The sequence below is a fragment of the Chenopodium quinoa genome, unplaced genomic scaffold (genome assembly GCF_001683475.1).
Source record: "Chenopodium quinoa cultivar QQ74 unplaced genomic scaffold, ASM168347v1, whole genome shotgun sequence".
Classification (NCBI taxonomy): domain Eukaryota; kingdom Viridiplantae; phylum Streptophyta; class Magnoliopsida; order Caryophyllales; family Amaranthaceae; genus Chenopodium; species Chenopodium quinoa.
Genome location: NW_018745024.1, coordinates 7480273 through 7504550, shown reverse-complemented (window position 1 = coordinate 7504550; position 24278 = coordinate 7480273). Strand labels below are relative to the sequence as shown.

At 38.0% G+C, this 24278-nt stretch overlaps 4 protein-coding genes across 4 annotated transcripts; all 4 read right to left on the bottom strand.

Annotated features, from left to right (window-relative positions):
- Window positions 1–1092: 1092 nt before the first annotated feature.
- On the bottom strand, window positions 1093–2274 carry LOC110708879. Its single transcript, XM_021887102.1, has one exon. It carries the CDS (start codon window positions 2272–2274, stop codon window positions 1093–1095), a length of 1182 nt encoding a protein of 393 aa, XP_021742794.1.
- Window positions 2275–3995: 1721 nt separating this feature from the next.
- Window positions 3996–8295, bottom strand: LOC110708455 (GDSL esterase/lipase At1g29670-like). The gene is made up of 5 exons (XM_021886583.1): window positions 7451–8295; window positions 7085–7209; window positions 6745–6984; window positions 6124–6358; window positions 3996–5781 (listed from the first exon to the last, which is right to left on the bottom strand). The coding sequence occupies exons 1-5, from the start codon at window positions 7680–7682 to the stop codon at window positions 5561–5563; spliced, it is 1053 nt and encodes a 350-aa protein (XP_021742275.1). The 5' UTR covers window positions 7683–8295; the 3' UTR covers window positions 3996–5560.
- Window positions 8296–14254: 5959 nt separating this feature from the next.
- On the bottom strand, window positions 14255–15403 carry LOC110708878. The gene has a single exon (XM_021887101.1). The coding sequence runs from the start codon at window positions 15401–15403 to the stop codon at window positions 14255–14257; it is 1149 nt and encodes a 382-aa protein (XP_021742793.1).
- Window positions 15404–17122: 1719 nt separating this feature from the next.
- On the bottom strand, window positions 17123–21422 carry LOC110708454 (GDSL esterase/lipase At1g29670-like). Its single transcript, XM_021886582.1, has 5 exons — window positions 20580–21422; window positions 20214–20338; window positions 19874–20113; window positions 19253–19487; window positions 17123–18910 (listed from the first exon to the last, which is right to left on the bottom strand). Exons 1-5 carry the CDS (start codon window positions 20809–20811, stop codon window positions 18690–18692), a joined length of 1053 nt encoding a protein of 350 aa, XP_021742274.1. The 5' UTR covers window positions 20812–21422; the 3' UTR covers window positions 17123–18689.
- Between the last annotated feature and the right edge of the window lie 2856 nt (window positions 21423–24278).

The following is a 24278-nucleotide window of genomic DNA, read 5'->3' as shown; positions in this document are numbered from 1 at the left end:
TTCCTATTGCATTAGGAATGATAAATCATATTAGGCCCTCCCCTAGATCATTGGGCCGTACATAAAGCTCAAACCGGGCCCAGTTTGGTAAATTGGCCATAACTTCCTCAATATTCATCGGAATTGGGCTTATAATATATCGTTGGAAAGGTCTTTGCAAGCCCCATCCAACTACACTAATATTGGACCCATATCATGGACCAACCAAACTGTATTAGCTGTTTTCTTAAAATAAGTTTTCAAAAACAGAGAGAAGAGAAAAGAAACTTAAAACTTTCCGCAACACTAGACTTTCCACACTTTCGCTTCATTCGATTATGATTCGACGTGAAAGGCACTCATCACTGGGTTTGGTTTTGGGGAGACACAAATGGGTGTCTACACACATACTCTCCCATTAATAATGAAAGAATATGAGACCGAAGACACACAATGCATGACCAAATTCACCCATCTTCCATCAAAACCCATAGTGAGGAGAAGTTTCCTAAGAAAGCCTCATTCTACTCTATCGTAGGCCTTACTCATGTAAAGTTTCAAAGCAATAGTACCCTTTTACTCCGATTTCGGTTCTTCATCGTATGAAATAATTCTAAGGCAATGAGAGCATTGTCCGTAATCAATCGCCCCGGAACAAAAGCACTTTGATTTTCAGAGACCACATCAGGCAGAATAGATTTTAATCAAAGAACAAGGGCTTTTGAAACCAGCTTATACAACACATTACACAGGCTTATCGCCCGGAAGTCAGACATACTTGTATGAGATTTTACTTTCGGGATAAGAGCAACATTAGTATGCTTAACATTATTTAGAGAAGAGACACCACACAAAATATTGCGAACAAAATTAAAAACGTCATCACCTACAATATGCCAAAATCTTTGATAAAAAATAGCATGCATACCATCCGGGCCGGGGGCTTTACAAGGGTGCATTTGCTGAAGAGCGGCAAAAACCTCATCTTTCGTATAGGGACAGAGCAACTCCTCTTATTTTCTGCCTTAATACAAGCCGACACATGTTGTAGAACCTCTTGGCATTTCGCACTTGAAGGGTTTGACGAGGTAAAAAGATTCGAATAGAACCCACTCACAATGCCTTCCAAGCAGTCGTCATCCTCCCATCACACTCCTTCATCATCATACAACCCTTCGATGGTGTTTTTTTTTCCCTTCTATGAGAAGCCTTGTGGTGGTAATAGCTAGTGTTCTTGTCACTATCCCGCACTTCAAGAACTTGAGAACGGAGAAACCAATATGCTTCATACTTCCTATGTAAATCATCAAGAGTTTGCTCAAGGTGAGCACTCCTATCACAAGACTCCTCCGTAATCCTTTCTTGCTGCACCAGTTTTAGAGCAAATTCGGCCTCTTCAATCTGCTTCCCTAAGGCGTCAAACTTATCTTTACTCCACCCCGCCAGTCGTACACTGGTTGCACCAAGTTTACCCAGCACATCATACTCCTCATCAGAGTGCCACGCTTCCCTCACAACAGTTTCGCAAGTGTTATCAAAAAGCCAAGCAGTTTCAAACTTGAAGCTCTTGGTTCGCTTTTGCCTCTTTTTAGCTTTCGGAGTTAATTTCAAGACAATAGGGGCGTGGTCCGAGCAGAATTTCAACAAGTGTTCAACTGAGGCTCGTGGGTAAATGTGCATCCAAGATGAAGAAGCAACAAACCGATCTAATCTTTCTCTTACTCTTGTGCGAACCTTTCTCCCCCTCTCCCATGTCCACCATTGGCCTTTAAAGCCAAGGTCTCTAAGCTCACAAGAATCAAGAGCCTCTCTAAAGCCTCCTATTTCTCTCCTTTCACGACTTGCACCCCCTTCAATCTCATTAAAAGACAATATTTCATTAAAATCGCCACCAAACACAATCGGGTCACTAGCCTCATCACATAGATGTTGTATTAACTTCCATGTTTGATATTTGTTCCCCGATTCCGGCCACCCATACATTCCCACAAAGCGCCATCGATCACCACCTTTCATCACATCCCCACAAATGTGGTTTTGTGAGAAAGAAACAAGAGCGAAATTAATTTCCTCCTCACTCCAAAATAGACATAGACCCCCTGATTTTCCTCTACAAGCCACTCCAAAAGCATTCGTATAGCCAATTCTCCCTTTTATACTCTCTACTGCTTCCTTACCAATTTTAGTTTCCGAAATGAAAACTAAATCCGGGCTTACTGCTCTACTCCATTTACGGAGCCTTTGAACTGTCCAAGGGTTGCCCACACCCCGACAGTTCCAACATAGAAGACTCATTGCAAACGACGGGGTTGGAACTGGCCAACCTCCGTCAATAAAACAGATGGAGCTGGGAATTGGGAACTACTCTTTCTTCGTTTCCTCTCCCCTTCACTACCTTCTGTGTTCACCTCCACCTCCTCACCACAACCTCTTTTCTGAGCCTTAAAAGCAAGTTTATCTCCCCCCTCATCAACTTCCATCACCCCATCCCCTGCAGTCCTTTAGATCCTCTTCCAACTCTTCCCCCACCCTTCTTACTATCCCCACCAAATATAAAAGCAGGAGGTAATTCGCTGCCCTTACCTACTTCCCCAGCTTCCTCTACCACTACTTCCTCGGACCCCACCACCTTCCCCTGGCCCACCTTTTCTCCAACAATTAAAGCTAATTGATTCTCCCCTGCTTCCTTCTCTGTAGCATAAGTAGTAACACTACTTCCCTACCCATCAATTCCATCTCCCTCTACTAGTGAGCTTACACTCCCACCAGATGAACAAGACACTTTCAGAACAGTCGTATCTTTGTCTTTATCCTTGGTAACAAAGAGTTGCTTTCTACAGCTAGCAATTTGATTAAATTCATCAATTTGTTTCTGGATCCCTTTCCTTGGTGAGGCACGCAAGAACAGACCCCAACCCATCCTTTTCAATCTCTCCTCTTCTGACACCGAGGTGCAGTCTTTCTCAGAGTGGCCAATAACGCCACAAGCGAAGCAAAAATATGGCAGCCTCTCATATTTAAATTCAATCCGGACTTCTTCGCCTTTTCTGTCTTTCACCCATTGGTATCGACGCAAAGGTTTTTCAATGTCCAGCATCAATCTAATTCTCCTTAATCTGCCAAGTCCTAGAGAATCTTCCTCCACCTCCAAGAATTCGCCTAGGTTAGCAGTTAAGGCCTTAACATAAGCATCCGACCTACAATTAAACGGTAAATTCATCACTCTAATCCAGAAAGGGGAACGATTTAATTCGACACGGTCAGGTTGTTCATCGCCATTAATTTCATTCAAAACGAGTAAATTGTTCTCCCAACACCATGGCCGACCCTTCATAATCTTCTCTTTATCTTTCCAATGGAAAAATTGGAAAGCGTACAAATTAGGGCTAATCACCCTAATGACCAGATCATTAGATGGTGCCCATACCTTCTTCATAGTCCTTTTAAAAGCTTCGACATTATATGGACGAGATGTGCAAAGTCGCCCAATTAGCAGTAGGTCAATGTTTTCATTCGATTCTTCGCACTCCACCTCCCCTAAATCAATCAGACCACCTTCATCTTTATCAATCCGGAGAATCGCACACTTCTGTGCCAACTCGTCGGCCATCACCGAGGCAAACACTGTCGTGACGGAGGGAAATCGCTCAAGGCGAAGGAACGACTTTCTTTCGAGGAGAGAGCCCTCTCTTTCAAGGGAGTTTTTTTAGTTGCTAGACTTCCTAATAAAATGATTCTTTGTGATAACGTACATATTTGGGATTATTATTATTATTATTATTATTATTATTATTATTATTATTATTTAAGACCTTGTGATTTGCAATTATATATTTATAGATGCAACACACTTTTTCACGATATTTAATAAATGTGGGGTTCACACACTTTAAAATGGGATGAGTGGTTGTTAAGAGTGTAATTTAGTGGGTCATGTGCTTTAAATAAGAGAAATAATATAGTTTTTTCCTAAAATAACTTTTTATTTATAGTGTGTTGCAAGTATTGTGACATTTTCATTTAAAAAAAGTATTGCAAGTATTAAAAAACAGAAGAAGTATACATTTATTTTCATATTATAGGATAGATGATAATTGACTTAAATTGTTAAATAACCATCCTTCTTATAAGAGGGTCGGTGAAAGACATTTTATGTAACGAATTGCAATCCAAATTCAATCCAAAATTTCAGATCGTATAAACGGGTTGCTAAAATATTTGAAAAAATTCCAATTTGTATCTGATCCAAAAGCCCGATTTTTTTTTTTTTTTGAATTTCTAATTCAAATTATTTGAAATTGTATAACCGAATTAAATATCCAAAATTTCAAGTCGAATCATCGGAATTTTGAACAAAACAGATCTGATATTTTTGAATATCCCTAGCCTAAGGGAGTAAGAAGTGCTCCGTACAAGCACATCAAATAATAATACAAAAAGGGTGATACCTAAAATTGAATTTTATAGATGCGTTTTTTGGTTGCAAAATTTTCAGGTGTAATTTCAACTTTGCGCTATTCCCTTAAAACTCACATATTTTTCACATATTTTTCTCCCTCCAAACTCAAAACTCAAACATAATTTGAATAAAAATACACCCCAAAAAAAAAAAGTTTCATATTTCCCTCCTTTTTCTCCTATATAGCTCATTTTCTTCAACTCATATTTCATTCACTCAACACCCCTAAAATCTCTCTCAATCAAAACTTGTGTTGCTTGTCACATTATCATCCAGCCGGCTCGAAAAGCCGGTCTTCGAGGTCTTGTCTCTTTGGGGTCAATCATCTTCCTCCATTCCTCATAAAAGTAAAATGGTAAGTTCAATGCAGGCTAACAAGGAGAACATCCCACCTTTCACTTCATCAAAGCAAGTCACAAACACAGTTTTTCAATTTCAAAGCAAGTGTCTCAAATGCCGCAGAATATCTGCTAGAAGGCCTCTTCAAGATATCACCCATCTCTTCAAATCACCACTTTATTCAAGATCTATTCCTCTGTTAATTCCCCTGCCTATCTATACTTTCGCCCCCGAATCGAATATCAGAAAGAGGAAAGCCATCCATGTTGAGGGCTATTTTAGTCATGGAGCCATTTCTAAGTCTCTTAGGATGAACTATAGATGAATCTTTATTTTGGATTATTTTTTTGGGTAATGTAATATTGGTACAAAAAATAATACAAAATTAGTCAGTCAATAAAAAAAAAAAAAAAACAAGTCTATTAATGCCAATAGTATCCAAAAAATTGATCAAAGCTGCTGTATTTCCATTATATTTTGCAAATGTGTGATTACAAGTTTTCAATTGTTTGTTAACTCACAAATGGGAGATTGTTTGTGCAATTTAAAACGTTTAAATCGCGTCATGGGACTAATTGGACTAACCAATTGTGCCATGGCTCTTATTTTTCTTCACGACTCACCTAAATGGCTAAATTTGAAGAAAAAAAATTGAAGTTATTTGAGAAGCTTGTGCACCGTGCACGAGCCCTGTCGAAAATGACAAGCGCAACCACATCAAATGTTAGCTCTTTGTATTCCGTATCTGTTTGTTTTTGTATTTTGTAGTTGAATGCACTGGTTTTAGTGGTGAGCCGCTAAAGCGCTTATGTCCATAGGATAAGTGTCCGTGGACATTTTGGCTTTGTAGGCTCTTGAAGCCAAAATCTTGTTAGCAGCCTCGGTAGGATGTTCTTGATCCCAATATGCTCGTGCTTTTCGATCGCTACATGGTGGACTAAATGGGATACATTCTGCTGCCACTCCACAACATGGTTGATTTGTATTTTTCAATCCCACTCTAACTGCAAACAAAATCATAAATTAGTTAGGCGTTGCTCTGTTCAACTTTTGAAATTATGTTTGTCGATATTTTGTAATAAGTTGAAGTAAACAAGACCGTAGTCTTAGACAGTTTAGGCAGCTAGCAACTGGTGAAATGTAGCATACACCTTTGATGTGCATTCTAAATGTTTATATTTCGCCCTTTGTTAGTAGTCTAACTGTTACGTTTGTTAGGCTCTTAACTATGTTCATCGTTAATTTAACTAAAGATGATGAACATATACATAGTTATGAGTAATTCTAAAAGTTTTGCGAAAATTATATATAAAGAAGAAAATGAGTGACATGAAATGTGGAATTACCAAGATTTTCAAGATTATTTGCAGAGATGATATCCATACTGTTTATGAACACCAATTTGACTCCTGGGTGTTTGCTGTTATAATTATAAACTAGCGATTTCAACTTGTGATTATAATCCTTCAATACACCATTGATGAATCCTGAACAAGTCTGAACTAAATTTAGTATTGGAAGACAACCAAGTGGTGAGAGCCCAAATAATATGATCTTCCTTGCTCCCAGGCTAATAATAGTCTTCAAGAGGTCATACCATAAAAAGAAAAGAGAAAATTAGTAACAAAATATGCCAAAATTAAAATTACAAGTAAAAATATAATGCCTTTTTCTTAAAATTACAGGTAAAAATATAACGCCTTTTTCTTAAGACTTTGATCAAATTTTGTATTTATACTCAATAGAAATATACAATAGCTAGTGAGATGCTGTTAAATTCATTTCAAAATGAGCTTTTGAAACAAAATAACTAAAATATGAATAAAAACGTGTATTGAGAACAATGTAAGAAAAACAAAAATGTGTCTTTGTTTGAATTTTGTTGTTACTGTACGTTATTTCACTATTAATGTGACAATTTAATTCGTATAAAAAAAGTTTAAGCACGTATAAGAGGCAAGACTTACATTGATTTGACCGGTTAATTCTTTAATGAGTTCATCAGCATAGACACCGGGAATCATGTGTGTGGCCATAACAGTTGGTCGCATAAAATAGTTAAACATCCAGTCGTTGCTTCCAACATAGATGGAGTATAGGCATTTGTTGAGGTGAATACCAGCATTTTTAGAGCCTAGTTTATTTTTAATCTTTGATACTACTTCTCTGTGATTATTCACCTGTTTATTCATACAAACTCGATCCCCCTAACATATTCATAATGCCATCAGTTAGTCATATACAAGTAAAAAATACTCGTAGTAAAAATAAATCTATGATAAACATGTACAAAATTACTAAAATTACCACTTGAAAACCCGTTTCATCGAGAATACCCGAAGAACCAGATGCATAGTTAACACCATCCATAATTTCATCCTCTGGTATACTTGCAAAGGGTTTGATATAGTGCGGTAAACCAAGATGATCACCTGTACACATAAATTTTATTACAATAACTAGTAATGACTAATGATCATATTAAGGATCAAAATGTCTAAATTATTGCCATTAAACATTAGCATTATTTCATTGTTATTCAAGTTTTTTCGTATTATCAGATATGATCTTGTAAGAAAAATTTATATATTAATATGTTAATGTAATATATCCGTTGATCTAGCAAAATTTGAAATAATATTTAAAAAAAAAATGTGACCAAATAAAACGAACCAATAAGATCAACGGTTGTCCTTCCATTAGTAAATCTTCCGGTAGGGCCGTTAGGAAAATCTATTCCATAGGGTGGAAAATTGCACTTGGCCGTTGTTATAAGGTTATTGTTATTGCCACTATCTGATAGTGAGTCTCCAAATATGAAGAAACAAGGCACTTTTGGTGCCCCATTAACCCAATTTAGTTGCAAGCTAACAACTAGTATTGATACCAACGCTACTAAACTCATTGAACCTTTTTTTTTTTAAGTAAGAGAGATTTTTTTTTTTTTAATCTTTTTTTGTAATTTTCTTTTGTTGAGATTAAGAGCTAGAGATTTATGTTAAAGTTTAATTTTATTTTATTTCGGATTAGTGAAGCTTTTAAAGCGAAAATGCAAGTAATTAACAAATATAGTAATATACTAAATATTGCAACAAGTGTGCAAGTAGTGTGAATTTTTGGCTCAAATTCCTATTTTTGTTCAAGTTTAGATTATTTGCTTCACAAAATTTATGAAGAAGTAGTGGATTATCACAAAGCACGGTAAGTGTTACAAATGCATCATAATTCTACTTGTTTTATTAGATTCAATATTGACCATCAAATATTATAGTACCATTTCGGCATTTAGACTTTGCTTGACCAAGTCCATATCCATATTTTTTTATTTTGTTCTATTGATTCTCTAAAAGTTAATTTATTTTTTCTTGGCTCAATCTCCACTTTTTTTAACGTGACTAATCACGCACCATACTTATATAGTTACATATGGAATTATCTATTCTATATTTTTAGTATACAAAAAGGTGTTTCATTATAAGGCTTGTTCTTATTGACTGAAATGTGCTGAACTGAACTGAATCTATTAAAGCTGAACTGAACTGAAAATAATCGTATGAGAACAGGCCTTAAGTTCGTGTTACATGACACTCTTCTCTTTGCAAAGGCTATATTTTCATATCAACCCTGAAATATAATAATAATAATAATAATAATAATAATAATAAAATCGACAATTAAATATACTGAACACGTGATCCAACATTACATTATTGTTTAATGTTTAAAATTAAAGACAATAGAGTTTATTTATATCTTTTTGCAATACTTACACCATTAGTTAGACCTATAATGCTTTTATAACAACAAGAAACAATTATAGACATTTCTTACACAATTTATTTACACCATTAGCAATGAGTCCGAATCCTCTATCCCACTCATATGTTCCATTCCATGTCCCATTCGTTTTGATTGGTCCACGTCACTTTAAATATCAATATTAATATTAAAAAAATTTAATAGCAAATTAAATTAAATAAATTTTACATAATTTATATTTTAGTCCTTATCTTTTTTTTTTGTTTCTCCTTTACACAATTACGTTTAATTCAATCACATCATTTTTTTTCCTGTATACTACCTCTATAACTCTAGAAGAATCCTTGATAGATATGATAAAACAATCCGAGCATATCAATCATTATTATAAAAATTCATAATTGAGTAAAGATACAACTTCATTGTTGTTTCGGGGGTTTTTTGGATTTCCTGGAATACTGGTCACGTTCTTCTGGCCACGAGACGGTCCAACCTGCAAAACAACGAATATTTCGATCAACGGAATATTCTCCTCCGACGATCAAGTCAGTGATCAGAACGGAAAAGGGTAGAGAGAGAAAGTAGAGAGAAGTTGGAGCTATTTAATGCTCTGTTGTTTGTAAATGTCTGAATCCACCCCTCCCATCATAAATGATTGGGGTATTTATAGGGGTGGGACTCGTGCCCCTTTTCTAGGGTTTGTACCCTAGATTTGCGTGGCGTGATTGGCTGCGCAATCAGTGAATGCCACGTGCTACTCTGGGGGCGCCGTTTTGCGGCTTTCATTGATATCTCTCGGGATTTGGGCCCTGACGTTGTTAGGGCTTTCTGGCATGCTGATTTAAAGAGGGAACCCATGCCCTAAACACGTGGCATCTTCTCATGGCGACACGTGTCACCCTCTGACTGGGCCACGTGTCGCTATGAGATTGGCCCGAGACCTTAAGGGCTCTGAATTGCGTGGCATCTTCCCGTGGTGACACGTGTCACCCTATAACTGGGCCACGTGTTACTATGGGATTGGTCCACGTATGCGCGGTATTTTTACCCTCAACATTTGCCCCTAAGAGGGGGTGGCTCGTACGCTTACAAGCCGACTCCTCTAACCTCAAATAGCCTTGGTGCGAACAAGTGTATTAGGGTCTTGTCAGTTTTCTGTCCGCCTAACGATTTTAGAGTGAACGCCTATCTATACAAATAGCGCGGACGAAGGTAGGCCGTCTCGCTTTTGGGAGATGCGCCTGTCTTGCCATTGCGGTGGGAGCTTTAGCTCTACCAACTTTCCTTTGGACGCGCCGTTTATTAGGTCATCTTCTTTTCCGCCTAATTTAACGGAGTTGCTCCTTATCCCTCCAAATTCTAGGTCTTATTTTCAAATTATAACCGTTCAGCTTTGTTAGGCGGGAAAGATGAATTTACTGTCTTATCCCCATAAATTTTGCCTATATATACAAGGGGTTTGACTTCATTTTTGCACTTTGGAACTTTACATTTTCTAGAGAGAAGTCAGAGCTTCTAGAGAGAGAAAGTGAATTTTTCTTTGAATCTTCGAGAGCTCCGCCGTGCGTTTGAGCTTTCCGGGCACTTTTGTTGAGTTTTCCGATCAACCTTCAAGGCTTCCAAGTTTTCAACACGTACAGAGGTAGGCCGCCTGTTTTCTTTTCCTTGCATTTTTATTTCTTTGTTCATTTAAAATCTGGCTTAACACTCGGCTTCGTCCGTTTCTCCTCATGAGGCCGGCCGTTTTCCTGGGACTGAGGAGTCTAGAGTGTACGGAGACGAGTTGTCTCCTTCATGGAATGGGTCCATTTCTAGTGCGTACCAACTCACATCCACCCATTCTTCTCTGTCCCTGCAGTCGAACATGGCACGGACGATGCAAACGTACGATCGTCATGCGGTCAGAAATCCAGACGGAAGTTTGGTGAACCCTAGGCCTCCTTATGACCCAAATAATGCTAACTTAGAGACCCCTTCTACCACTCCTACGACCGCTTCCACGGGCATCACTGCTCGGCCGTGGAAGTAACTTCCTCATTCGAGGAGCGCCAAAGAACCCAAGGCGCTTCTACTACGGGGGGAACGTCTGGGCGAACTCCGAGGTTGAGGTTCCCCCAATATACCAGCTCGGTCATGGATGGGGGCGAGTTGCTACTCTGTGAAGGACCTCCTTCTTCTTCTTCTCGGGCGGACGCTGATACGTCCATCCCCACCCCCTCAGAACTCTTTCTCCAATATAGCAGGTCGGAAGCCTAACCGTGAAGGGTTGGCGCGAGTGGATGGGACACCGCGAGTTTTAGAAAAAACTCGCTTCCATGGTTTGGTGAATTCAACATCTCGGATGTACCCTTTGTTGCACGGAGCGTTCAATCGGGTAGATGGAGCATGAATTCCCAGAGGGTTATGTCCATATGTAGAACACATATGGGTTTCAGAAAAATGAGAAAAAATTCAATCAAGAAGTAGGATCGAGCAAACAATACGAAAAATCGGTCGAAATTAGAACGCAAATTTCTGGCTCGGTATTGGGGGAAATTGGCGCCAGCAATCAGAGACTGGCGCCAGCTTTAAACTGTAGCGCCTGGCGCCAATATTAGCGTCTGGCGCTACGACTAAAATGCTGGCGCCAAGCTCTGGCCCCTGACGCTACTTCCCACATGCCTCAGCAGCTTTCTGTGCTCGATAAAATTTTCCAGTTTCGCGCGGTGTTATTTCAGTCCTAGTTGTGAAATATATTTCTCAAATTTCCTACGTGTAAAATCCTATGTTTTTAACTCATTACGGATGGTCTTTCCAATGAGATCTTTTTTATGCATATGACAATACTTTTAATCAAAATTACGCACATGAAATACTTAGAACGTTTCGAGTCTCATCCACTCATTCTAAATCATTGCCGAAAAAAATTCAGAAATTAAAATAGAAATCCTCCCCGGTGGAGTCGCCAAAAACAGTAGGGAATAAATTTCAAGCGTTAACCCCTAGCTTGAACCCCACTGTGATCATACACTAAAGTACAGTGGCGTCCAAAATGGAAGAAGATAGAGCAAAAGAGCCGCCAACAAGTTTTAGGAACTTGTAAACCATTCACAGGGTGAAGGTTACACCCCTTAACGATCCATGAGATCGTCAACTCCATAAGGTCTTGAATCAAATAAGGGTTCGGGGATGAAGGTACAAATCCAACCTAAAAGAGATTGAATCTGCCCTAATAATAGGCCTCTACTTTATTCTGATCGTATTCATGTGCGCTTTTTGACTAACATGCAATCAATAGGATTAACCCTAAACCTGTTTATCTATGTTGGTTGAATTTAATGCACAAACAAACTATTATTGGCGATCACTTGAATTATAATCATATTAAACCTAACAAGATTATTAATTATCTTATTAATCGTGATTACAAATACCAACTCCCTTTAAACATGCATAAAAGGTGTGATCAAGCAATAAATAATAAATCAAGCAACATAATAATAAATATAATCATGATCATAAAATTATAACAATGAAATAATCATCATAATAACAATCATATTAACCATAATAATAATCATGTTAATCATAATCACAATAATTATAAAATTATAATCATAATCAAAACAATAATCATAAATCATGTTAAAGCATAATAATAGCAAGATCCTAGGCATGATACTAACAAGATTAATAACAAACCCTAGCGTGTCACTAAGCAATAAAAATCAAATCTTTAACCCTAACATGATACTAACAATCATAAATATTAGGAAGAACATAGGAAGCATCATAGCAATCATATTTAATATTAAAGTTACCCTAGACATGATACTAGGAATATCATAATAACAATATAAACATGATTTCTACATCATAACATCAATTAAAACCATTAAAGCACTTACTTTGATGCCTCGTACCTCTTTCTAATAACAAAATACACACGTTAGTAACTTCAAGGAAAATAATAATCAAAACAATTAAATTAAATAATTGAAATAGAGATTTGGAACCAAACCCTCAGAAATTAAACCTTTCACGTCTAGGGCAAAGGCAACTTCGAATATGGCTAGGTGTTCCTAGATCTTGTGAATGCGGAATTTTGTATGTAAAAAACAAAGTTTAGAATTAAAAGAAAGAAAGAATTAAGGAATGAGAGAGAGATAAAAGAATTAGAAAACTGATTGTAGGTGAATGATCGTGAGAATTGGTGAATGAGGAGAATTGGTGAATGTAGATGATTCAAAACGGAGTTTTTAATACGTTATTTATAGAGAAAATCAGCCAAAAAGATAAAATAAATAAAACAGAGTCTGACGCACAAAAAACAGAGTTGGCGCAAACCCTGGCTAGCTGGCGCCAGGCACCAACACTAGCGCCACTGCGCCAGGCGCCAGGCGCCAAAGCCCGGGGTCAGGCGCCAAGCCTAATTTTAACGCGTTTTCGAAAATCAGATAAGTTTGCCGTACTGGAGGATAAAATCATATAATTTCCTCGAAAATGCTATTTGATTTTGATTAAAACTCTGAAAAGTCAAAAGTCAATTTATCAATGCTAATTGAATTAGGAATGAAAAGAACCTTCTAGAAGATTCTAGAAGACTAAAACCATTCCTATTGCATTAGGAATGATAAATCATATTAGGCCCTCCCCTAGATCATTGGGCCGTACATAAAGCTCAAACCGGGCCCAGTTTGGTAAATTGGCCATAACTTCCTCAATATTCATCGGAATTGGGCTTATAATATATCGTTGGAAAGGTCTTTGCAAGCCCCATCCAACTACACTACTATTGGACCCATATCATGGACCAACCAAACTGTATTAGCTGTTTTCTTAAAATAAGTTTTCAAAAACAGAGAGAAGAGAAAAGAAACTTAAAACTTTCCGCAACACTAGACTTTCCACACTTTCGCTTCATTCGATTATGATTCGACGTGAAAGGCACTCATCACTGGGTTTGGTTTTGGGGAGACACAAATGGGTGTCTACACACATACTCTCCCATTAATAATGAAAGAATATGAGACCGAAGACACACAATGCATGACCAAATTCACCCATCTTCCATCAAAACCCATAGTGAGGAGAAGTTTCCTAAGAAAGCCTCATTCTACTCTATCGTAGGCCTTACTCATGTAAAGTTTCAAAGCAATAGTACCCTTTTACTCCGATTTCGGTTCTTCATCGTATGAAATAATTCTAAGGCAATGAGAGCATTGTCCGTAATCAATCGCCCCGGAACAAAAGCACTTTGATTTTCAGAGACCACATCAGGCAGAATAGATTTTAATCAAAGAACAAGGGCTTTTGAAACCAGCTTATACAACACATTACACAGGCTTATCGCCCGGAAGTCAGACATACTTGTATGAGATTTTACTTTCGGGATAAGAGCAACATTAGTATGCTTAACATTATTTAGAGAAGAGACACCACACAAAATATTGCGAACAAAATTAAAAACGTCATCACCTACAATATGCCAAAATCTTTGATAAAAAATAGCATGCATACCATCCGGGCCGGGGGCTTTACAAGGGTGCATTTGCTGAAGAGCGACAAAAACCTCATCTTTCGTATAGGGACAGAGCAACTCCTCTTATTTTCTGCCTTAATACAAGCCGACACATGTTGTAGAACCTCTTGGCATTTCGCACTTGAAGGGTTTGACGAGGTAAAAAGATTCGAATAGAACCCACTCACAATGCCTTCCAAGCAGTCGTCATCCTCCCATCACACTCCTTCATCATCATACAACCCTTCGATGGTGTTTTTTTTTTCCCTTCTATGAGAAGCCTTGTGGTGGTAATAGCTAGTGTTCTTGTCACTATCCCGCACTTCAAGAACTTGAGAACGGAGAAACCAATATGCTTCATACTTCCTATGTAAATCATCAAGAGTTTGCTCAAGGTGAGCACTCCTATCACAAGACTCCTCCGTAATCCTTTCTTGCTGCACCAGTTTTAGAGCAAATTCGGCCTCTTCAATCTGCTTCCCTAAGGCGTCAAACTTATCTTTACTCCACCCCGCCAGTCGTACACTGGTTGCACCAAGTTTACCCAGCACATCATACTCCTCATCAGAGTGCCACGCTTCCCTCACAACAGTTTCGCAAGTGTTATCAAAAAGCCAAGCAGTTTCAAACTTGAAGCTCTTGGTTCGCTTTTGCCTCTTTTTAGCTTTCGGAGTTAATTTCAAGACAATAGGGGCGTGGTCCGAGCAGAATTTCAACAAGTGTTCAACTGAGGCTCGTGGGTAAATGTGCATCCAAGATGAAGAAGCAACAAACCGATCTAATCTTTCTCTTACTCTTGTGCGAACCTTTCTCCCCCTCTCCCATGTCCACCATTGGCCTTTAAAGCCAAGGTCTCTAAGCTCACAAGAATCAAGAGCCTCTCTAAAGCCTCCTATTTCTCTCCTTTCACGACTTGCACCCCCTTCAATCTCATTAAAAGACAATATTTCATTAAAATCGCCACCAAACACAATCGGGTCACTAGCCTCATCACATAGATGTTGTATTAACTTCCATGTTTGATATTTGTTCCCCGATTCCGGCCACCCATACATTCCCACAAAGCGCCATCGATCACCACCTTTCATCACATCCCCACAAATGTGGTTTTGTGAGAAAGAAACAAGAGCGAAATTAATTTCCTCCTCACTCCAAAATAGACATAGACCCCCTGATTTTCCTCTACAAGCCACTCCAAAAGCATTCGTATAGCCAATTCTCCCTTTTATACTCTCTACTGCTTCCTTACCAATTTTAGTTTCCGAAATGAAAACTAAATCCGGGCTTACTGCTCTACTCCATTTACGGAGCCTTTGAACTGTCCAAGGGTTGCCCACACCCCGACAGTTCCAACATAGAAGACTCATTGCAAACGACGGGGTTGGAACTGGCCAACCTCCGTCAATAAAACAGATGGAGCTGGGAATTGGGAACTACTCTTTCTTCGTTTCCTCTCCCCTTCACTACCTTCTGTGTTCACCTCCACCTCCTCACCACAACCTCTTTTCTGAGCCTTAAAAGCAAGTTTATCTCCCCCCTCATCAACTTCCATCACCCCATCCCCTGCAGTCCTTTAGATCCTCTTCCAACTCTTCCCCCCACCCTTCTTACTATCCCCACCAAATATAAAAGCAGGAGGTAATTCGCTGCCCTTACCTACTTCCCCAGCTTCCTCTACCACTACTTCCTCGGACCCCACCACCTTCCCCTGGCCCACCTTTTCTCCAACAATTAAAGCTAATTGATTCTCCCCTGCTTCCTTCTCTGTAGCATAAGTAGTAACACTACTTCCCTACCCATCAATTCCATCTCCCTCTACTAGTGAGCTTACACTCCCACCAGATGAACAAGACACTTTCAGAACAGTCGTATCTTTGTCTTTATCCTTGGTAACAAAGAGTTGCTTTCTACAGCTAGCAATTTGATTAAATTCATCAATTTGTTTCTGGATCCCTTTCCTTGGTGAGGCACGCAAGAACAGACCCCAACCCATCCTTTTCAATCTCTCCTCTTCTGACACCGAGGTGCAGTCTTTCTCAGAGTGGCCAATAACGCCACAAGCGAAGCAAAAATATGGCAGCCTCTCATATTTAAATTCAATCCGGACTTCTTCGCCTTTTCTGTCTTTCACCCATTGGTATCGACGCAAAGGTTTTTCAATGTCCAGCATCAATCTAATTCTCCTTAATCTGCCAAGTCCTAGAGAATCTTCCTCCACCTCCAAGAATTCGCCTAGGTTAGCAGTTAAGGCCTTAACATAAGCATCCGACCTACAATTAAACGGTAAATTCATCACTCTAATCCAGAAAGGGGAACGATTTAATTCGACACGGTCAGGTTGTTCATCGCCATTAATTTCATTCAAAACGAGTAAATTGTTCTCCCAACACCATGGCCGACCCTTCATAATCTTCTCTTTATCTTTCCAATGGAAAAATTGGAAAGCGTACAAATTAGGGCTAATCACCCTAATGACCAGATCATTAGATGGTGCCCATACCTTCTTCATAGTCCTTTTAAAAGCTTCGACATTATATGGACGAGATGTGCAAAGTCGCCCAATTAGCAGTAGGTCAATGTTTTCATTCGATTCTTCGCACTCCACCTCCCCTAAATCAATCAGACCACCTTCATCTTTATCAATCCGGAGAATCGCACACTTCTGTGCCAACTCGTCGGCCATCACCGAGGCAAACACTGTCGTGACGGAGGGAAATCGCTCAAGGCGAAGGAACGACTTTCTTTCGAGGAGAGAGCCCTCTCTTTCAAGGGAGTTTTTTTAGTTGCTAGACTTCCTAATAAAATGATTCTTTGTGATAACGTACATATTTGGGATTATTATTATTATTATTATTATTATTATTATTATTATTATTTAAGACCTTGTGATTTGCAATTATATATTTATAGATGCAACACACTTTTTCACGATATTTAATAAATGTGGGGTTCACACACTTTAAAATGGGATGAGTGGTTGTTAAGAGTGTAATTTAGTGGGTCATGTGCTTTAAATAAGAGAAATAATATAGTTTTTTCCTAAAATAACTTTTTATTTATAGTGTGTTGCAAGTATTGTGACATTTTCATTTAAAAAAAGTATTGCAAGTATTAAAAAACAGAAGAAGTATACATTTATTTTCATATTATAGGATAGATGATAATTGACTTAAATTGTTAAATAACCATCCTTCTTATAAGAGGGTCGGTGAAAGACATTTTATGTAACGAACTGCAATCCAAATTCAATCCAAAATTTCAGATCGTATAAACGGGTTGCTAAAATATTTGAAAAAATTCCAATTTGTATCTGATCCAAAAGCCCGATTTTTTATTTTTTTTTGAATTTCTAATTCAAATTATTTGAAATTGTATAACCGAATTAAATATCCAAAATTTCAAGTCGAATCATCGGAATTTTGAACAAAACAGATCTGATATTTTTGAATATCCCTAGCCTAAGGGAGTAAGAAGTGCTCCGTACAAGCACATCAAATAATAATACAAAAAGGGTGATACCTAAAATTGAATTTTATAGATGCGTTTTTTGGTTGCAAAATTTTCAGGTGTAATTTCAACTTTGCGCTATTCCCTTAAAACTCACATATTTTTCACATATTTTTCTCCCTCCAAACTCAAAACTCAAACATAATTTGAATAAAAATACACCCCAAAAAAAAAAAGTTTCATATTTCCCTCCTTTTTCTCCTATATAGCTCATTTTCTTCAACTCATATTTCATTCACTCAACACCCCTAAAATCTCTCTCAATCAAAACTTGTGTTGCTTGTCACATTATCATCCAGCCGGCTCGAAAAGCCGGTCTTCGAGGTCTTGTCTCTTTGGGGTCAATCATCTTCCTCCATTCCTCATAAAAGTAAAATGGTAAGTTCAATGCAGGCTAACAAGGAGAACATCCCACCTTTCACTTCATCAAAGCAAGTCACAAACACAGTTTTTCAATTTCAAAGCAAGTGTCTCAAATGCCGCAGAATATCTGCTAGAAGGCCTCTTCAAGATATCACCCATCTCTTCAAATCACCACTTTATTCAAGATCTATTCCTCTGTTAATTCCCCTGCCTATCTATACTTTCGCCCCCGAATCGAATATCAGAAAGAGGAAAGCCATCCATGTTGAGGGCTATTTTAGTCATGGAGCCATTTCTAAGTCTCTTAGGATGAACTATAGATGAATCTTTATTTTGGATTATTTTTTTGGGTAATGTAATATTGGTACAAAAAATAATACAAAATTAGTCAGTCAATAAAAAAAAAAAAAAAAACAAGTCTATTAATGCCAATAGTATCCAAAAAATTGATCAAAGCTGCTGTATTTCCATTATATTTTGCAAATGTGTGATTACAAGTTTTCAATTGTTTGTTAACTCACAAATGGGAGATTGTTTGTGCAATTTAAAACGTTTAAATCGCGTCATGGGACTAATTGGACTAACCAATTGTGCCATGGCTCTTATTTTTCTTCACGACTCACCTAAATGGCTAAATTTGAAGAAAAAAAATTGAAGTTATTTGAGAAGCTTGTGCACCGTGCACGAGCCCTGTCGAAAATGACAAGCGCAACCACATCAAATGTTAGCTCTTTGTATTCCGTATCTGTTTGTTTTTGTATTTTGTAGTTGAATGCACTGGTTTTAGTGGTGAGCCGCTAAAGCGCTTATGTCCATAGGATAAGTGTCCGTGGACATTTTGGCTTTGTAGGCTCTTGAAGCCAAAATCTTGTTAGCAGCCTCGGTAGGATGTTCTTGATCCCAATATGCTCGTGCTTTTCGATCGCTACATGGTGGACTAAATGGGATACATTCTGCTGCCACTCCACAACATGGTTGATTTGTATTTTTCAATCCCACTCTAACTGCAAACAAAATCATAAATTAGTTAGGCGTTGCTCTGTTCAACTTTTGAAATTATGTTTGTCGATATTTTGTAATAAGTTGAAGTAAACAAGACCGTAGTCTTAGACAGTTTAGGCAGCTAGCAACTGGTGAAATGTAGCATACACCTTTGATGTGCATTCTAAATGTTTATATTTCGCCCTTTGTTAGTAGTCTAACTGTTACGTTTGTTAGGCTCTTAACTATGTTCATCGTTAATTTAACTAAAGATGATGAACATATATATAGTTATGAGTAATTCTAAAAGTTTTGCGAAAATTATATATAAAGAAGAAAATGAGTGACATGAAATGTGGAATTACCAAGATTTTCAAGATTATTTGCAGAGATGATATCCATACTGTTTATGAACACCAATTTGACTCCTGGGTGTTTGCTGTTATAATTATAAACTAGCGATTTCAACTTGTGATTATAATCCTTCAATACACCATTGATGAATCCTGAACAAGTCTGAACTAAATTTAGTATTGGAAGACAACCAAGTGGTGAGAGCCCAAATAATATGATCTTCCTTGCTCCCAGGCTAATAATAGTCTTCAAGAGGTCATACCATAAAAAGAAAAGAGAAAATTAGTAACAAAATATGCCAAAATTAAAATTACAAGTAAAAATATAATGCCTTTTTCTTAAAATTACAGGTAAAAATATAACGCCTTTTTCTTAAGACTTTGATCAAATTTTGTATTTATACTCAATAGAAATATACAATAGCTAGTGAGATGCTGTTAAATTCATTTCAAAATGAGCTTTTGAAACAAAATAACTAAAATATGAATAAAAACGTGTATTGAGAACAATGTAAGAAAAACAAAAATGTGTCTTTGTTTGAATTTTGTTGTTACTGTACGTTATTTCACTATTAATGTGACAATTTAATTCGTATAAAAAAAGTTTAAGCACGTATAAGAGGCAAGACTTACATTGATTTGACCGGTTAATTCTTTAATGAGTTCATCAGCATAGACACCGGGAATCATGTGTGTGGCCATAACAGTTGGTCGCATAAAATAGTTAAACATCCAGTCGTTGCTTCCAACATAGATGGAGTATAGGCATTTGTTGAGGTGAATACCAGCATTTTTAGAGCCTAGTTTATTTTTAATCTTTGATACTACTTCTCTGTGATTATTCACCTGTTTATTCATACAAACTCGATCCCCCTAACATATTCATAATGCCATCAGTTAGTCATATACAAGTAAAAAATACTCGTAGTAAAAATAAATCTATGATAAACATGTACAAAATTACTAAAATTACCACTTGAAAACCCGTTTCATCGAGAATACCCGAAGAACCAGATGCATAGTTAACACCATCCATAATTTCATCCTCTGGTATACTTGCAAAGGGTTTGATATAGTGCGGTAAACCAAGATGATCACCTGTACACATAAATTTTATTACAATAACTAGTAATGACTAATGATCATATTAAGGATCAAAATGTCTAAATTATTGCCATTAAACATTAGCATTATTTCATTGTTATTCAAGTTTTTTCGTATTATCAGATATGATCTTGTAAGAAAAATTTATATATTAATATGTTAATGTAATATATCCGTTGATCTAGCAAAATTTGAAATAATATTTAAAAAAAAAATGTGACCAAATAAAACGAACCAATAAGATCAACGGTTGTCCTTCCATTAGTAAATCTTCCGGTAGGGCCGTTAGGAAAATCTATTCCATAGGGTGGAAAATTGCACTTGGCCGTTGTTATAAGGTTATTGTTATTGCCACTATCTGATAGTGAGTCTCCAAATATGAAGAAACAAGGCACTTTTGGTGCCCCATTAACCCAATTTAGTTGCAAGCTAACAACTAGTATTGATACCAACGCTACTAAACTCATTGAACCTTTTTTTTTTTAAGTAAGAGAGATTTTTTTTTTTTAATCTTTTTTTGTAATTTTCTTTTGTTGAGATTAAGAGCTAGAGATTTATGTTAAAGTTTAATTTTATTTTATTTCGGATTAGTGAAGCTTTTAAAGCGAAAATGCAAGTAATTAACAAATATAGTAATATACTAAATATTGCAACAAGTGTGCAAGTAGTGTGAATTTTTGGCTCAAATTCCTATTTTTGTTCAAGTTTAGATTATTTGCTTCACAAAATTTATGAAGAAGTAGTGGATTATCACAAAGCACGGTAAGTGTTACAAATGCATCATAATTCTACTTGTTTTATTAGATTCAATATTGACCATCAAATATTATAGTACCATTTCGGCATTTAGACTTTGCTTGACCAAGTCCATATCCATATTTTTTTATTTTGTTCTATTGATTCTCTAAAAGTTAATTTATTTTTTCTTGGCTCAATCTCCACTTTTTTTAACGTGACTAATCACGCACCATACTTATATAGTTACATATGGAATTATCTATTCTATATTTTTAGTATACAAAAAGGTGTTTCATTATAAGGCTTGTTCTTATTGACTGAAATGTGCTGAACTGAACTGAATCTATTAAAGCTGAACTGAACTGAAAATAATCGTATGAGAACAGGCCTTAAGTTCGTGTTACATGACACTCTTCTCTTTGCAAAGGCTATATTTTCATATCAACCCTGAAATATAATAATAATAATAATAATAATAATAATAATAATAATAATAATAATAATAATAATAATAATAAAATCGACAATTAAATATACTGAACACGTGATCCAACATTACATTATTGTTTAATGTTTAAAATTAAAGACAATAGAGTTTATTTATATCTTTTTGCAATACTTACACCATTAGTTAGACCTATAATGCTTTTATAACAACAAGAAACAATTATAGACATTTCTTACACAATTTATTTACACCATTAGCAATGAGTCCGAATCCTCTATCCCACTCATATGTTCCATTCCATGTCCCATTCGTTTTGATTGGTCCACGTCACTTTAAATATCAATATTAATATTAAAAAAATTTAATAGCAAATTAAATTAAATAAATTTTACATAATTTATATTTTAGTCCTTATCTTTTTTTTTTGTTTCTCCTTTACACAATTACGTTTAATTCAATCACATCATTTTTTTTCCTGTATACTACCTCTATAACTCTAGAAGAATCCTTGATAGATATGATAAAACAATCCGAGCATATCAATCATTATTATAAAAATTCATAATTGAGTAAAGATACAACTTCATTGTTGTTTCGGGGGTTTTTTGGATTTCCTGGAATACTGGTCACGTTCTTCTGGCCACGAGACGGTCCAACCTGCAAAACAACGAATATTTCGATCAACGGAATATTCTCCTCCGACGATCAAGTCAGTGATCAGAACGGAAAAGGGTAGAGAGAGAAAGTAGAGAGAAGTTGGAGCTATTTAATGCTCTGTTGTTTGTAAATGTCTGAATCCACCCCTCCCATCATAAATGATTGGGGTATTTATAGGGGTGGGACTCGTGCCCCTTTTCTAGGGTTTGTACCCTAGATTTGCGTGGCGTGATTGGCTGCGCAATCAGTGAATGCCACGTGCTACTCTGGGGGCGCCGTTTTGCGGCTTTCATTGATATCTCTCGGGATTTGGGCCCTGACGTTGTTAGGGCTTTCTGGCATGCTGATTTAAAGAGGGAACCCATGCCCTAAACACGTGGCATCTTCTCATGGCGACACGTGTCACCCTCTGACTGGGCCACGTGTCGCTATGAGATTGGCCCGAGACCTTAAGGGCTCTGAATTGCGTGGCATCTTCCCGTGGTGACACGTGTCACCCTATAACTGGGCCACGTGTTACTATGGGATTGGTCCACGTATGCGCGGTATTTTTACCCTCAACATTTGCCCCTAAGAGGGGGTGGCTCGTACGCTTACAAGCCGACTCCTCTAACCTCAAATAGCCTTGGTGCGAACAAGTGTATTAGGGTCTTGTCAGTTTTCTGTCCGCCTAACGATTTTAGAGTGAACGCCTATCTATACAAATAGCGCGGACGAAGGTAGGCCGTCTCGCTTTTGGGAGATGCGCCTGTCTTGCCATTGCGGTGGGAGCTTTAGCTCTACCAACTTTCCTTTGGACGCGTCGTTTATTAGGTCATCTTCTTTTCCGCCTAATTTAACGGAGTTGCTCCTTATCCCTCCAAATTCTAGGTCTTATTTTCAAATTATAACCGTTCAGCTTTGTTAGGCGGGAAAGATGAATTTACTGTCTTATCCCCATAAATTTTGCCTATATATACAAGGGGTTTGACTTCATTTTTGCACTTTGGAACTTTACATTTTCTAGAGAGAAGTCAGAGCTTCTAGAGAGAGAAAGTGAATTTTTCTTTGAATCTTCGAGAGCTCCGCCGTGCGTTTGAGCTTTCCGGGCACTTTTGTTGAGTTTTCCGATCAACCTTCAAGGCTTCCAAGTTTTCAACACGTACAGAGGTAGGCCGCCTGTTTTCTTTTCCTTGCATTTTTATTTCTTTGTTCATTTAAAATCTGGCTCAACACTCGACTTCGTCCGTTTCTCCTCATGAGGCCGGCCGTTTGCCTGGGACTGAGGAGTCTAGAGTGGACGGAGACGAGTTGTCTCCTTCATGGAATGGGTCCATTTCTAGTGCGTACCAACTCACATCCACCCATTCTTCTCTGTCCCTGCAGTCGAACATGGCACAGACGATGCAAACGTACGATCGTCATGCGGTCAGAAATCAAGACGGAAGTCTGGTGAACCCTAGGCCTCCTTATGACCCAAATAATGCTAACTTAGAGACCCCTTCTACCACTCCTACGACCGCTTCCACGGGCATCACTGCTCGGCCGTGGAAGTAACTTCCTCGTTCGAGGAGCGCCAAAGAACCCAAGGCGCTTCTACTACGGGGGGAACGTCCGGGCGAACTCCGAGGTTTAGGTTCCCCCAATATACCAGCTCGGTCATGGATGGGGGCGAGTTGCTACTCTGTGAAGGACCTCCTTCTTCTTCTTCTCGGGCGGACGCTGATACGTCCATCCCCACCCCCTCAGAACTCTTTCTCCAATATAGCAGGTCGGACAGACCAAGAACGGGGGTTTCAATTAATGAACCGTCCGACCTGCCCCCTCGCAGAGCACCTCCTACTGGGAGTCAGGCGGTCGGTGCCAAAGATAAAGGCAAAAGGCCACTTGAAGACATAATCTCTCCCCGAGGCGGCCATATTTCTAGGAGCCGTAGCTCAGCGGAGGCGGCCGATCTGGACAGAGTGTTGTCTTCCGTGTTTAGGAGCGCTCCTCAGCGAGAGGAGGATGAAGTTGAGAATGCGGCCGAGGGTGGAGCGGCGGCCGTAGAGGGCGAAGAGGCGGCCGAGGAGGATGTTGCCAATATTGACAACTTCAAGGATTCGTACGCCT

Bases quoted from the DNA above. Each gene is read 5' to 3' on its own strand.
- LOC110708878 (XM_021887101.1), bottom strand. From the start codon at position 15,403: ATGAGTCTTCTATGTTGGAACTGTCGGGGTGTGGGCAACCCTTGGACA.
- LOC110708454 (XM_021886582.1), bottom strand. From the start codon at position 20,811: ATGAGTTTAGTAGCGTTGGTATCAATACTAGTTGTTAGCTTGCAACTA. The intron at 19,488-19,873 runs GTAAGTCTTGCC...GACCTCTTGAAG, and splicing joins AATTAACCGGTCAAATCAAT to ACTATTATTAGCCTGGGAGC. The intron at 18,911-19,252 runs GTAATTCCACAT...TTTTGTTTGCAG, and splicing joins AAATAATCTTGAAAATCTTG to TTAGAGTGGGATTGAAAAAT.
- LOC110708455 (XM_021886583.1), bottom strand. From the start codon at position 7,682: ATGAGTTTAGTAGCGTTGGTATCAATACTAGTTGTTAGCTTGCAACTA. The intron at 7,210-7,450 runs GTTCGTTTTATT...TTATGTGTACAG, and splicing joins GACAACCGTTGATCTTATTG to GTGATCATCTTGGTTTACCG. The intron at 5,782-6,123 runs GTAATTCCACAT...TTTTGTTTGCAG, and splicing joins AAATAATCTTGAAAATCTTG to TTAGAGTGGGATTGAAAAAT.
- LOC110708879 (XM_021887102.1), bottom strand. From the start codon at position 2,274: ATGAGTCTTCTATGTTGGAACTGTCGGGGTGTGGGCAACCCTTGGACA.